The following is a 16,247-nucleotide window of genomic DNA, read 5'->3' on the forward strand; positions in this document are numbered from 1 at the left end:
CACCATTTCACATAAGGTAAACTGTTCATAATGGAATATAGGCGGCTCCTGTAGCAAATATTTATCAAGATATTGTAGGGCGGTACGGCAGCACGGTGGCCTATTGTTATTATTTATGTCTATGTAGTAGTGGTTTAGGAGTGTAGCAGCGGCCGCGGCGCGAGTAGCATCGCAGTTACCTCACGTGTTGCTAGCGAATATGTCGAGCGCTCTGTTTTTATTTTTATTATCACTGCACGTCTTGGATGATATTACGCGCCATACACTTCGGCACATGTTATCATTACAATTTTCAATCGCTTTGTTTACGTAGTGGCTGCGCGTATCTGCTAGTTTTCGTCACGAGTGATGGGCACTTCGAGTATGTTCGTATGCCTTTCGAGGTTTGCAATGGTCCTGCGGTCTTCCAACGACTGATGGATACAATCTTAGGTAATTTGCGTTTAGGGCGTGTCATTTGCTCATTGCCACAGAGACTCTAGAGGAAAATGTCGCTTGCTTAGATAATGTGCTGCAACTCCTTGAAAACAATGGCCTAACTATAAATATGGCAAAATGTAATTTTTTTCAAACAGAGGTCACTTTCCTAGGGTATCTGGTCTCACAAGAGGGAGTGCGGCCTAGTGATCGTAAATTGAAAGCAATAAATGAGTTTCCCACCCCAAAAACTGTTCACCAGCTAAGACAATTTCTGGGACTTATAAACTATTTTCGAAAGTTTATTAAAGATTGCGCTTTACTTTGTAAGCCTTTAAGCAATTTACTAAAGAAAGACTCTGTGTGGCAATGGAGCGACGAGCAAGACACGGCGGTAGCAAAATTAAAGGGTGCGTTAGTAAATAACGCAGGGATGTAACGGATGTGGTTTTATCGGAACCGAAAACGGAAACAGATGTTTTCAATTTAGTTTAACGGAACCGAAAACGGAAACGGAACCGAAAAAGGAAACGGAACCGAAAACGGAAACGGAACCGAAACCAGAATCGGAGCCTGACTTTTTAACGATGTAGTCGTTTTCCCCTTTCTAGAATAAACCTTCAGACAAAGTATACACTTAGCCGTGTCCCCACTAACTTCATCAAAATAGTTCCAAATCGAACTTGATTTCGGCTTCATTGTTGCTTTTTTTTACACACTAACATTCACCACACACACTACACACAGTCAGTAGTCAGTACACAACAGAACGCATACGATTCGACACGAATAAATCAAAGTATACAAACAAACAACAAATTAGTGTAGCACGTGGCAAGCGGGCCGATGAGCGAATTACTGGTATGAACCTGTTTGTTTTTGATGTACGCTGCCGCCGCCGCGCGAAGCATTGACATCCGTTATAACTTCCGTTTCAAACATAACGGAACCGGAACAGAAACGGATGTGTAAAACCAAACGGAAGTTCCGCCTTAACGGAAACGGAACCGGAGCTCCGTAACATCCCTGAAATAACGTCACATTAAGCATTTTTGATCCCAAGTTGCCAATCAATCTATATACTGATGCGAGTCGCGATGGTCTTGGTTGTATTTTAATTCAAACCACGGAAAATGGCGAAAGACCAGTGCATTTTTACAGCCGACAGACAACTAATGACGAAAAGAAATACCATTATTTTGAGCTTGAGCTATAATACAACACAGAGCTGGGTCACAAATGCAGCATGTTGACGCTTTGAGTCGCAACCCAGTTAAAAATGATGACTTAACTACTGAAAGGGATGAAGTTATGTTAATAACTGAGGGCGATTGACTTTTATCGGTGCAATTATTAGATCCAAATATCAGTCAAATTCGAGAAATTTTACAGTCAGGCGAGGCCGAAGCGAATAAACAATTGTTTAATGAATATGAATTAGTCGGTAATAAGGTATATGGCAGGTTATTCGATTAAATCACGATGATGTCGGACATTTTGCGGTGGACAAGACAGTCGAAAGAATAAGAGCTAAGTACTGGTTCCCACGGTTAAAGAAAATTGTAGCAAAATACACAAAAAATTGTCTCAATTGTATTTATAACAAACATGTCCACGGCAAAAAGCCCGGCGAGCTTTATCCTATACCTAAACATTGCAGACCGCTTCACACGCTGCATTTGGACCACTTGGGCCCCTTTGTCAAAACTACGCAGCAAAATAGCCACTTATTAGTAATGGTAGACGCATTCACTAAATTTGTGTTCATATCTGCTGTCAAGAACACAAAAAGTCAAATCGTTATAAATGAATTAAATAAATTGTTTAAATTGTTTGGGCCACCAAAACGGGTTATTTGTGATGCAGGTAGTGCTTTCACGTCAAAATTGTTTACTGAATTTTGTAAAAACTCTGGAATTAGGGCTCATATTATTGCCACGGGTGTTCCTCGCTCAAACGGACAGGTAGAGCGTTATAACCGGACCATTTTAGACGCATTACGTAGTTTAGGCGCGGACACTGATGATAATAAATGGGACCAACATATTACAAAAATACAGCAGGGAATTAATAGTACAATTAATAAAACAATAGCTGCGGTGCCAAGTGAAGAATTTTCGGGTATCGAATTCGGACTAGTAATGACGGAATCACTGATGATGATAATGTTGAGAACTCGGTCGATGTGACGGCACTCAGGAATCAAGTCGATTCCAACATCAAAAATAATGCCGTAATACAAAAACAAGCGTTCGATGTTAAACGTAAGAAAGCGCCTAATTATATGGTAGGTGATTTGGTAGTACTGAAAATTCCGAGCCAGTCAAATGAAGGACAAAGTACAAAATTATTGCCGCTTTACAAAGGGCCATTTCAAGTAACTGAGGTTCTAGGCAAGGATAGATAGGAAGTGAATGTCACTTACTATTTTATCGGGTATGTGGTGATACACGACTTGTAATCTGAACATTACAAGTTCAAACCACAATGGGGAGTGAGTTGGCCGGCGATGGGATAACAAACTCCACCCGAATAAAACAATTTATTTACTTGCACTATTCTTTTAAGGCTGCTTCATTTATACCTATACAGTTGTCGAATAAAATAACTTAGACATTTGTGTTCTGTCCTTAGCTCCTGCATTAGATCCGGACGTGACTCGGGACGAACACGTACTCCAGGCTGGCCGGATGTTGTCCCTCAAGCGTTTCCGGCATATTTATTGGACTACAGCGCCATCTATGGAGTACAGCTGGACGTGGTGACTCATCGGACCGACGAAGTGGCCTCCCACCACTCGAACTTCCATCACCACGCAGCGCTACTGCAGAGAAACGGAGGTGGGGACGTGATGATGAAGCCCGGGCCAGCACTTTGCCATCGAGCAGCGTCATGAGCGGTCACAATTGTATCCTCCAATTGATTTACTTTCCTAAGCTAAGCTTATATTGATTTGTGGTAAAGTAACTTTGAGTAATTTAGTAAATCATTGATCTAGTCAAGTATCCATTGCTTTTAGTAATTAGTTTTGCAGATATAATATGTAACTGTAATAAATAAATATATTGGAAGACTACTAAGTGATTAAATATATACGTTAATTTAAATAGAACTTACCTTCACATATATGCCCTGTATTATACTTATGTTGCAAATAAAAGGTATTAATATGTACTGTGCCTCTTTTCTTTTACTATAGCACCCTATTTATTGTCTGTACTACGACATAATTCAGATAAATAAAAATACTTTCAGTTTTACAATGTTAAAAGAAACAAAGTTTTCATACGCCATCACAGTTGCTGAGAACTTTATTACCAAAAAATTTGAAAGATTATGGCGGGTAGATTCACAACCTGCTGCGTGTTTCGTGGTCAATTGTGTGTTATTCCAGCCGTGTATGATAAGTAATTTATTTACATCAACAGTCAATTTAAAAGTATCTAATCTGTTTTCGTGTATTAATAAATATCCTGAAGCCTTTCTTCAAAGTTGTTTACGTTCGCAACATACTTAGACGCTATTTATGCCTCTCCCCCCCTGATATTGACGTTGATATTTCTGGTTAAGAATTACAGATGGCACTTCAAAATGGATGCAAAAAAGTTTCACCAGAGGGCTCTCTTTGTCCTAAATATTATACATACTACTCTTTGCTTAAATCTATCAGTCAAGGGCTCCACCTCCACAGACTTTGCAATAAATCCAGGCGATTTTTGATCCATTGCCGCCTATAGTGCGACATGAAATTGTAGAAATTGAATAAAATGGAACTCAAAAATGTCCATACTAAATTGTTGCCATGTGTATTAATTGTGTAAGCATTTTACGTCAAAAATGTGACAGTTACGTAGAAAGTGGTGCTCTCATTTATTTTCTACTAAATATTTTATGTCGCACTATACGATACCTAAGTAGGTGCAACAAAGTCAATCGCTCTATAATATTTTTTGGTTAACTGCGAGTTCTCAGTTCGGGGCGAACTACTAGTTTATAATTAACGTAAATTGTAACAAATGTTTTATTTATACGTTATATGAATGTTTTATTTTTTTAATTTGATCAAAACGAAATGAATGTTATTAAATATTTATCATCCAAAATCATTTTTTTATTTTAATAGTCAATTGTACCAGCAGACATAAGAAAAGAACTCAAAATCTGCATTTGATTACTTTGCCTCACATGTGAATAAAATGCAACTTTCAGGTGAAAATATGTTTTCACCACACCATCTCGGAAAGGCTTACTTTGCACTTCAAAAACTGATAGCAAAGTTGCATTTTATTCACATGTGAGGCAAAGTAATCTAATGCAAATTTTGAGTTGTCTTCTTATGTTTGCTGGTAGGTATACTTTTAAATGATGATTTTGGATGATAAATATTTAATAACATTAATTTGGATTTGATTTGGTTTGATTTTGTTTAATAATAATAATAATAATAACGGCCACCGGATGCTACTGTCATGAATGACTTCTGGCGTAGCATCTGGTCTGGCCTTGTGGACCGCGAAGTACCGTACTACAAGTACTTACCTGCGCCTGTTCTCGAGAATGGTCGTGCCACGCTCTATTGGGATCGATCTATCATCACTGACAGGACTATTGTCGCCAATAAGCCTGACATCGTGCTGATAGACCGATTGCAGCGCCGGGCCGTGCTCGCCGACGTCACCATCCCCCATGATGAGAATCTCGTGAAGGCTGAGAAGGACAAGTCCAGTAAGTACCTAGACTTGGCTCACGAGATAACCGCCATGTGGGATGTTGATTCGACGATCATTGTCCCGATAGTCGTTTCAGTGAACGGTCTAATAGCGAAGAGTCTCGACCAACACCAAGAGAGACTCTCGCTGGGTGGTTGGATCAAGGGTCAGATGCAGAAGGCGGTAATTTTGGACACGGCGCGTATAGTACGTCGGTTCCTCACTCTGCGGCCCTGACCACCGGCAGCTTGGGCCACGCCCCGCTGCCGGCAGCAATCTAGGTTAGGTTTTTTATAATGTGTTTATATGTAAGGTTTACTCGGGTAATTCCGAATGTCGAAAACTGTCGGATAATTCCGAATGAGACTTTTATTATGATGGAATTAAGGGTGATTTTCATCTGAATTTCGGAATTATCCGACATTCGGTAATACCCGAATACACCTTATTTTATATTGTTTTGTAAATGTTTTTATATTTTACTTTTATATTCATATTATAAATAACCTAACTTAAGAGGAGAAATAAATAAGGAGAATAATAATAATAAAATCATTTATTTCAGGCAAAGCCCATAAAAATTTTAGTATCTGTACAAAGCAAAACTTAAGACTATTGTTAATAAAATACAGAGTCACAAAACACAGACACAACCGGATGAGCATAAATTCATTAAAACAGTCAATATAATAAATGTAAAAATAAAATTAAATAATTGAATTGTGAATTACAGAAATAAATTAAATTAAAAACATTAAAATAATAACAATAAATGTAAAAAATCGATCGACAATAATAAATAAAAAAAGATTCAATAGCAATTATAATAAAAACATGTCATCAATTAAAAATTACCAATTATAATTTACGAATGTCGAATGAAGGCCGATCCATCTTTTAAGCATGGGTGAATCCCACCTGTCGGCAAACACCCTTAGAAGGCCGCTAGGGCTCCCCCGCATCCGTTCTAACAATGAGGGCTATTTTACATTTAATATTTGCTTCGGGTTGGTGTGGTGAAAAATTTTGTGATTCACTCGGGGGCAAATTTTATTTAAGTAATCCTCGTGCTTCGAAACCCTCGCAACGCTCAAGATTCAATTTATCGAACCACTCGCTACGCTCGTGGTTCAATTTTGGAATATATCGCTTGCTCGGGTATCAATATTAGCACGAGCGGTTAAACAACAACTTTGCCCCCTTGTAAAACAATAGTACATTATTGTCGAGGCTCGGAAGTAGCTACTTGCAGGCTGAGGATTCGTTTTAAACGGACGACCTTGGGAGTCCGTTTAATTGAATCCGAAGCCAGCAAGTAGCCTTCCAGCCGAGTCATATATAGTGCTTTTCTCAAAAATGGTGCAAGAAATATAAATATAATAGGAATATTTTACAAAAGCAACGTTCGTACGTATATATTTTCACAGAAAAAAGTAGAAACAATTGAAAAAATTAGCTTTGCCGCCTTTTTATTTTTTTTTATAAAAAAATAGAAGTGTATTTTTCTGCCGAAAATACGTCAACCTATTTGATACAGCTAAATAGTCGCGGTACTAATCATCTGTTTGGCTGTTTAATGGGCCTGTGCCTTCATTTGATATGGCCATTTCAACTTTTAAAAAGTTTGAAACTCGACAAATAATGGAATTTGTATGCAACATTGCAGTCCTAAAATCGAAACTGCAATGTTTTTAACTTTTTAATTTTTGACTGACCATAAACTACGCGCTTCGCGACCTATTTTTTAAACGGCAAAGTCGACTTTGCCGTCCATTTTTGAGAAAATAACTATTCCCGTCCTGTTGCGTCGCAGCCCGTCAGCGGTGTCGCTGTGCACTCTGATGCCGCGCAACCAATTGCAGGCGTTCAGAGACACAGTTGCAACCTGGGTCAACTCGAACAGGTACGAACTAGGATCGAATTTTAACCTGTAGGTACCTAATCGCTGTTTGCTCCTTATTATTAATTGTCTTTAGAAAACACCATGTTATAAGCTTTTTATAAAACGCGGCATAGGTTGTAAAAATTAAATAGTTTGTAATTATTAAAAGTTTATTGAGTATCTTGGCTTACTATTATGTAATTTTTCTGACACATTTAGAAAAAAAAGACCATAACTTAAGCCACTACGCTCATGTGTCCGTCTCCGTCACCTTGACTTTGACAACGACGGAGTCAGAGGGCGCGAGCGGCAGTGGCGCGACGCGCGCTGACAGGCGCGTGCGCACGAGGTGCGGCTGCGGGGGGCCGCGGGGACGCTCGCGGGGTGGGGGGCGCGAGCGAGGACGGGGCCTGGTGGGACTAGAGCTCTGGTTACCGACCCTGATGCTCCTCTCTTCATCGGTGAACCAAGGCGACTGTCAAGGCAAAACAAATGAGTTAACCGCCATTTGTAAAACTAGATGCGAATTGTTTTACATTGGTCAGTTCAGTTTGTAAAGTAGGTATAGTGGTAAGTTTATGGTGTTAGTTGGTGTGCGTGTATCGGTATGTAGGTACCTACAGCGAGTATGAAAGGTTCTTACTGTGAGGTTCTTGAAGAAGTTGTTGACGAGGCAGTCGACGTAGAGCTGCGAGCGGTCGCAGCCGGGCGGCCGCGTGGCCATCACGTCCGCGTTCTCGGTGAAAAGGTTCGCGGCTGCAAACATACAAGAGCTTAATTTTGTATGAGACGCGACCTGCCCTTTATTTTTGTAAATCTGCAATGATGATGATATTGATGATTGGAAAAGTGTTGGTTTACTTACCTATCGACTAGACTCCAATACAAACATATTACCTTCATTTTGAATAATTTTAATCTAATGAGTGTAACATAGGTACTAGGCACATTTTGTATAAAGACGAAACTGGCGACGACCGGTCTGGCCTAATGGGTTGGGTAGTGACCCTGCCTGCGAAGCCGATGGTCCTGGGCTCGAATTCTGGTAAGGGCATTTATATGTGTGATAACACAGATATTTGTTCCTGAGTCATGGGTTGTAATCTATGTATTTATGTATGTATTATGTATGTACAAGCTTTGCTTAGTTTGAGGACTTTGGGGCTAGATTGATCTGTTTAAGATGTCCCCTAAAAAAAAGGCTAAAATGGCCACGGGCTGTTAAAACCATTACAAACTGCATGAGCTCCGCAACGGCAACGTTCCGTTTGCGAGCGCATCCCTTTTTTATTTTTATTGCACAATACATGAAGGTACAAATGGCGGACTTAACGCCTTAAGGCATCACTTCGATATCGCGAGGCAATTTTATTCTGAATAGTGAATACTTAACGTACTTGTGACGCATTTAGTAGATTCCTCCAATAGTTGCGGTATTAAATCAGTTTTGTAGTAATACATCCTTATCGTCTCGTGAACGACGGGCAAAAGGAACTCTCCTTCTCTATCATTCATCTGAAAACGTCAAACAAATAGAATGGGTAGGTACATTATGGGTACAGTATACGGGTGTGTAATGATCCGTATAACAATTTTTGATATATTTTTAAAAGATATAACAACTTTTGATATAATTTCATGGTGTATTTGATTTATCACTTAAGCGGTATAATGAACTTTTGATATAACAACAAAAAAACTATTTTCATGGGGTATAATGTTTAATCGATACAAAAGCTATTCGATATAACGTTTACTGGATATAATGAATATTTGTTATAAGTATTTTATTTTATTTTATTTATTTTATTTTATTCGGGATGCTTACTGCCTAATATACATAGGTTAATAGACTTATCTACTATATGCAAATTACAAGCTTCCACATATATAATGCTAGATAATGTAAATATAAAGGTCTCAAATTAGCAGAATATTACACTATATAGGAATATTCCTGATAAACTATATGAACGCAAACTTAAGTCAGGTAACGTTAACTATCTATTGAAAATTATATTTTTAACATTATTGACCGAAGTGAAGCGAAGGTCTACGTTTTGACTCGGGCATTTTGCTTTCGTATGTCCGGATGTTCTCCTCTACAGGTCGCAATTCTTAACCGATTCTCGTGAAATTTTGTGACCGAATTTTATGTCTAAATAAAATTTTTTTGTCAATCCGGTTTTTGGAAATTTTTAAAAATGGCGGAGTCGTGATACCTGGCGCCTAAACAAATAGTCGTATCGATATCATAAGACTTTTTTCTTTTTGAAACATGTTTACAGAGTTAATAGCAAAAAATGCAGAAAAAACTTATCGCTGGTTTAGGCGGTATTTAGATATTTAATTTTAACTAATTTTAATTTGAGAAGGAGTAGCTAAATTTCGTCAACCCATCTAAGAACTATTTGGCTCAGTTTGTAAACGTTCGCTTTTTCTGTTTGCACAGAGGGTCTGGGTTCGATCCCCAGTAATTGTATGCTGGGATATTATAACTTTTTGTATTTTTTTACACATAAATTTCGTATTGTTTTTCTTTAATTTACTATACACCGTGTTTTTATTGAATTCCGTTAACTTCGGGGTATAGTTAAGTACGTTTATAAGAACTAAATGGTATAGTTAATTTTCAAAAAAAAAAAAAAAAATTTGTTTTCTTTTTTGTTTTTTTTTTTGTTTAAAAAGTAATTAAATGTAGCATATAGCGTTGTTGTAACACGGGAATTACATTTAACTCAACCAAACAATTGAAATCTGTGACATATCAATGTCATTTCGTACATCAATCGACCGAGATTGTACTTAAGTTTAGTAGCAAATGTATGAACTCATTCTAAACACTAATCAATATGTAAGCCGGCCCTAAGGCAAGTGTACACGCTTGTAGAGGCCTTATAGTAAAAAAATAAATTATGGATTATCTCCGAAATGGACTTAATTAGAACATCGGTGTCTTTGAGAAAGTTACTTGATTTAAGCTCAGGAATGCACCCTTGAAATTAACGGAAATCAAAAAAAACACGGTGTATTTAAAGCTCTTAGCACCATGTTATTTCAAGCTCTGCTCGCGAGGTCTACAGCTCACAGAGCCACTAGTTAATCTAGCTGTGAAACAAATCTACATCGGGCATATCATTAAGTTCATTAAATAACCTAATTGTACGAGGGAAGAAACATTTTTTACGAATGTTATTGCGAGAAAGAGGGATGCGAAGCAAGGGTCTTCTGCGCAGTTGCGAGACAGGTATATAAAATTGTACTTTGCTCACAAGATCCGGGGAATCGACTATACCTTGGGCAATTTTCATTAATAAACTTACGTCATTTGCCAATCGTCTCTTAAATAAAGGGACAAGATGGAATTTTTTGCATGACATAGAATAGTTGTCCATAGATAGCTTAAATTTAAAGGAGAGGAATCTAACAAACTTCTTCTGAATTTTTTCAATATTTTCTGCATACACCTTATAGAACGGGTTCCATATTTGAGAAGCATATTCGAGTTGAGATCTTACATAGGCACGGTATATGATTTTAATTGTTTTCTTTTTTTTGAAGTCACCAGCAGAACTAATCAGAAAGCCAAGAGCTTTATAAGCTTTGTCAGTAATACTTTCTACATGCTCATTAAAAGTAAGTTTATCATCATAAATGACACCTAGATCCCGGCAGGACATTTTAGTTATAAGGTTTTGTGATTTAATTTTGTACACACTTTTATAAACATTTCTTTTCCTAGTAAAACTCATACTAAAGCATTTTGAAACATTTAAATCTAAATTGTTGTTTTTACAATACAAATCCAGTCTATCTAAATCGTCTTGCAATAATTTTGCCTCAAATTCACTATTAACTATTTTGAAGATTTTCATATCGTCCGCATAAAGCAGAACATACTATTAATAAAAATTGAACCAATATCGTTGATAAAGATCACAAATAAAAGTGGCCCTAACAATGATCCCTGGGGAACTCCGGAGGGTACCCTTATCCAGGACGACTTATACGTACGACGTATTTATGGTATAATGTATTCAAATGTATAAAAATAAGTTGAGGTTATAATAAAAAAAGTCGGTTCTGGCGCTTCGCCGGCCGCTACCGCGGCACGCTCGCTTCGCTCGCTCGGCTCGCGCGCTGTAGGGTCGCAGTTCTACCTAACACTCCTCCTCGCTTCGCTCGTCGTCGTACCTAACTGAGACCTGCCTTAAGTTCGAATACGTAGGTTGTTATAATAGTAGTAAATATTACAAATTATACCAGTACTACATTATGCCAACTGAGCGTTATATCGAACATAATTATATCACATATACGTTATACGGTGTTAATGTTAGATTAGAAGTTGTTATATTACAAGTTCATTATACTTGACGATAGTTAGACTCTCTAAGAATATACCATGTATTGTTATAGCAAAAGTGCATTATGTCCCTCAATCGTTATATCGACTAAAAATATATCAAAAGATGTTATATGGACCGTTACGCACCCACAGTATACCTACGAATAGGTTAAGGAAACGCCTAATGAACGTGCCTTTCGTACTTTCTAATCAAGAATTAGAGTTTAGACTAATATATTCATATGTTGCATCAGATCTTCAACTACTACCTATCCACCTCATCTTCTACTCTACTACATATATGCGAAAGCGTCATTAAGTGTGGGGTTACGTGGCGTGGCCCCAAGGTGGAGCATTCGGATCGGACTACGCCCAGCTTTTAATAAAAAAACCGAATATTTGCAAAATGCGCCGTGATAGTTCTTAGCTAAGTTGACGAAATTCGGCTACTTATTCTCGATACGAGTATAAACTAAATATATAAATACCGCCTAAACTAGCAATACAATTTTATTCCGTTTTTTGCCATTTACATGTCTCAAAAAGAAAAAACACTGCAATGATATCGATACGACCAGCTACGACTATTTGTTTAGGCGCGAGGTATCACAACTCCGCCATTATAATCCTATAACTGGATGGACAAAAAAATCTATTTATTCATAAAATCTGGTCACAAAATTTCACGAGAATCGGTTGAGAATTGTGACCTGTAGAGGATAACATCCGGACATACAAAAGCAAAATGTCAAAACGTAGACCTTCGCTGCGCTTCGGTCAATAATACTAGGTCTATTAGAAGTACCTATTAAAACAAATTAATTGACCGAAGTGAAGCGAAGGTCTACGTTTTGACTCGGGCATTTTGCTTTCGTATGTCCGGATGTTCTCCTCTACAGGTCGCAATTCTTAACCGATTCTCGTGAAATTTTGTGACCGAATTTTATGTCTAAATAAAAATTTTTTGTCAATCCGGTTTTTGGAAATTTTTAAAAATGGCGGAGTCGTGATACCTGGCGCCTAAACAAATAGTCGTATCGATATCATAAGACTTTTTTCTTTTTGAAACATGTTTACAGAGTTAATAGCAAAAAATGCAGAAAAAACTTATCGCTGGTTTAGGCGGTATTTAGATATTTAATTTTAACTAATTTTAATTTGAGAAGGAGTAGCTAAATTTCGTCAACCCATCTAAGAACTATTTGGCTCAGTTTGTAAACGTTCGCTTTTTCTGTTTGCACAGAGGGTCTGGGTTCGATCCCCAGTAATTGTATGCTGGGATATTATAACTTTTTGTATTTTTTTACACATAAATTTCGTATTGTTTTTCTTTAATTTACTATACACCGTGTTTTTATTGAATTCCGTTAACTTCGGGGTATAGTTAAGTACGTTTATAAGAACTAAATGGTATAGTTAATTTTCAAAAAAAAAAAAAAAAATTTTGTTTTCTTTTTTGTTTTTTTTTTTGTTTAAAAAGTAATTAAATGTAGCATATAGCGTTGTTGTAACACGGGAATTACATTTAACTCAACCAAACAATTGAAATCTGTGACATATCAATGTCATTTCGTACATCAATCGACCGAGATTGTACTTAAGTTTAGTAGCAAATGTATGAACTCATTCTAAACACTAATCAATATGTAAGCCGGCCCTAAGGCAAGTGTACACGCTTGTAGAGGCCTTATAGTAAAAAAATAAATTATGGATTATCTCCGAAATGGACTTAATTAGAACATCGGTGTCTTTGAGAAAGTTACTTGATTTAAGCTCAGGAATGCACCCTTGAAATTAACGGAAATCAAAAAAAACACGGTGTATTTAAAGCTCTTAGCACCATGTTATTTCAAGCTCTGCTCGCGAGGTCTACAGCTCACAGAGCCACTAGTTTATTTTCAGTTAATACTAGGCCTATGTCACATGGGTAGTTAGGCATGTGAGCCAATTAAACTTTAGTCGACGGCTGCGCGCCAGCTAAAACATAAAATGTATGTTAATACCTATTCTTTTAATAATATTATTACGATGATATATTTTTGACGAGTTAGGATCAATACGAAAGTTGGATCGATTGCTGGGGTTACGCATGGCATCCATGTTCAGGTGCTGTACTATAGTCGGTAGTTGTTATTGTTACCCAGCCCATGTCGTAGAAGAGGCAGCGCCAGGCGCAGCCTTGTAGCGCGGGCGGCGTGGGGTAGCCGAGCGGCGGCGACGGCACGGGCGGGCGCGCGGCGCGGGCCAGCACCTCGCCCACCGGCAGCCCCTCGTCGTCGGCGCAGAAGCCCAGCCAGCTGCGCAGCAGCTCGACCAACTGCAACTTGTTCTCGTGCTGACCAATTACTTCTAAATGTCATTATATCCAAGTATAAATTGTTCTAATTAATAATCATATATAAGCCCCCAGGGCAGATTGTGGCGGTCCCATACCCCCGTGAGTCGGTCAGGCCCCTCTCTCCGGCTTGCCTTCATTGGCCGGCTGGAGTGAACACTGAGGTGGAAGTGAAATATGCCTAAGACGCGAGTTGGCACCGTGGGTGCTTATAGCCACTGGGTAGAAAGCAGTGCACACCTCTCCACGCCCTGAGCCGCTCATGTGATGTTGTCCCCTTGTCGCTCCGTGAGAGCGGCCGTTTTCGGGGACCCATATTGTGAGTTGGCGAGTCGCCACCTGGCCCATTTTTTCATGTTTTTAAGCATATGAGCAGGACAGGTGCCATAGTCACCTCCATAGTCCCGGTTACTAGTCCACTAGCTAGCAACTCAACCCAATAGCCCGGTTTCTTTTTGTACCTTTTTCATACAATCGTCCTACACTAACCGGGGCTTGTCCTTGGGTGCAATATAGTGCAAACAAGGATAATCGTCGGTTGGTGTCACATTACATTTAGATTAAATTGTCTTATTACAAGGGGCCTCTACGTGTTGGCTTCGGCCCCACGCACGCCTTCCGAATGTCCGGGACCTCAAAAACAAAGTAATTAAGTGCGACTCACGCTTGACTGCACATTTCTAATAGGTTTTCCTGTCATCCCTATATTGTATTTTTTTTTTTCAAAATTTTAGAACCAGAAGTTTTGGAGATAAAGGAGGGGTAGGGATCGATGGTCGGTCGGAGAGACAGCACGAGTTATCCTATAAGGGTTCCGGTTTTTGCTTTTGAGGTACGGAACCCTAAAAATTAAGTAAACTGTCCCGGTTTTCGATGATTATAACAACGTTTCAATGATGATGACTCAAACGAGGGGAACCCTTGAATATTGCACATTTGTAAATATGAAAGTAGGAATATAATACAAATACAAATAATTTATTACCATAAAGGTTGTATGTATACTACTGTATTGTATATATATATATGTATATGTGCTGCGATACATTTTATCCATCAGACTTCAAACTAGGCTGTAGTGTAGGTATGTGTGTGGTGTGTGTGTCCACCCTGTCTTCAATAAAACGACAAATCTAGATGAAAGGTTACTTTTTTACCCCGGAAAGTATTCCCCCAAGGTCTCTGCCTAATTAGGCCTCTAACAAAGTAAATTCATGGACTAACTTATTCATACTGTGCCTTAAACTGTTTTTTGACAAGTTTTCACAGACAATAAAATATGACATTGATGCATCAAGGCGGTTTGTTAACAAGGACCTACCGGTAAATTCGAAAATCGAAATTTAGTTATCTGCCTCTTTATCGCTCGAATGGGCAAGAGTGATAGAGAGATAAGATAACGAAATTTCGATTTTCTTGTTTCGCGGAAGACACCCAGATTGTGACAGATAGTGGTAGGTAGTGGCGCTATCTACGCAGAGTTTCGCGTAATATTCCCTATTGTTGAAGTCCCTAGAGGAAGGTCTCAAGATTGCTTATAAAATTGGCACTTGCGTTGCTTTTAGTAGGTATTAGGTACATACATACATTGAAGGCCTCTTACCGTAATCTCGAGATATTCTTCTTTGATGAGGCAGTTCTTCAGGAGCTTGCCTTGCTCGCAGTCCGGCACGTGGCCGGGCAGCTTCGCGTGAGGGTAATTCACTGGAAAAGGGATGACTTTGAGTTCAATAATAATAAGTTTAATGTTTATTTTTATGTGATCGTCTAACTTATATTATATTTGCATACCATATACGCAACGGCTGGCCTTCATACTGGTTTCCCACCCTCCCCCGAGATAATTCTCCATGTGTGCCAGCATCACGGGCGCCTGGAACGTTCCCTCAATATCGTCGTCTAACTGCAACCATAACAACTATAGGTACGTACCTATATATTATATATTACCTCTCTCATAACTTTTTCTGGTCACAATAGAGCCATTATTCGGAATGACCAAATGTCTTAAATTATGGGATTTGAGAAATCTTAAGCCCCCTCCTCACTCGTGCGCGAATCGCGGCGCGAAGCCGCGAACGCGAGTGTGGCGTCGATTTTCGCAGACAGCGAAATCGACTCCACACTCACGTTCGCGGCTTCGCCCGCGATTCACGCGCATAGTCTGGAGGGGGCTTTACGTCCTATGAACAACTAGAGCGAGTCTGCCCGATTCGAACTTTTTCGAACATTTCTTCAATAAAAAATTATAATACATATATAAGTACAATACAATTAAATTAAAATTATACAATTATACAATTATTGTTGATATAAAATTTGATTATTCATATTACTATGCTGTATTTTGTCGGCCATTTTAAGGCGACGGTAGCGGTGGGTAAAATTTTAGATTCTGTCAATTTACCCCATTTCACACACAAGCGCACTTCACGCACACTACCTCACTTTACTGGGACAGGTCAGTGACCCATCATGTTTTTTTAAGATTGAACTTTTAGTTTAGTATTCACACTGGCCTCCTTTGAGGATAAAAGCGTTCCATTGAAAGATGAA

The 16,247-nt window shown here is 38.6% G+C and overlaps 1 protein-coding gene across 2 annotated transcripts in view; it reads right to left on the reverse strand.

Annotated features, from left to right (window-relative positions):
• Positions 1–7,184: 7,184 nt before the first annotated feature.
• LOC134791615 (uncharacterized) overlaps positions 7,185–16,247 on the reverse strand; it is a 106,312-nt gene continuing 97,249 nt past the window's right edge. The window contains exons 3-8 of one of the 2 annotated variants that reach the window (XM_063762784.1): positions 15,483–15,594; positions 15,295–15,395; positions 13,497–13,673; positions 8,406–8,523; positions 7,652–7,764; positions 7,185–7,483 (exon numbers count right to left, since the gene is read on the reverse strand). In XM_063762784.1, the coding sequence (XP_063618854.1) occupies positions 7,259–7,483; positions 7,652–7,764; positions 8,406–8,523; positions 13,497–13,673; positions 15,295–15,395; positions 15,483–15,594 (846 nt within the window). In that variant the 3' untranslated portion in view covers positions 7,185–7,258. Of the gene's footprint in view, positions 7,484–7,651; positions 7,765–8,405; positions 8,524–13,496; positions 13,692–15,294; positions 15,396–15,482; positions 15,595–16,247 lie in introns of both variants that reach the window. The other variant, XM_063762696.1, reaches the window with a different exon arrangement.

This window comes from Cydia splendana, chromosome 1 (assembly GCF_910591565.1).
Source record: "Cydia splendana chromosome 1, ilCydSple1.2, whole genome shotgun sequence".
Lineage (NCBI taxonomy): Eukaryota > Metazoa > Arthropoda > Insecta > Lepidoptera > Tortricidae > Cydia > Cydia splendana.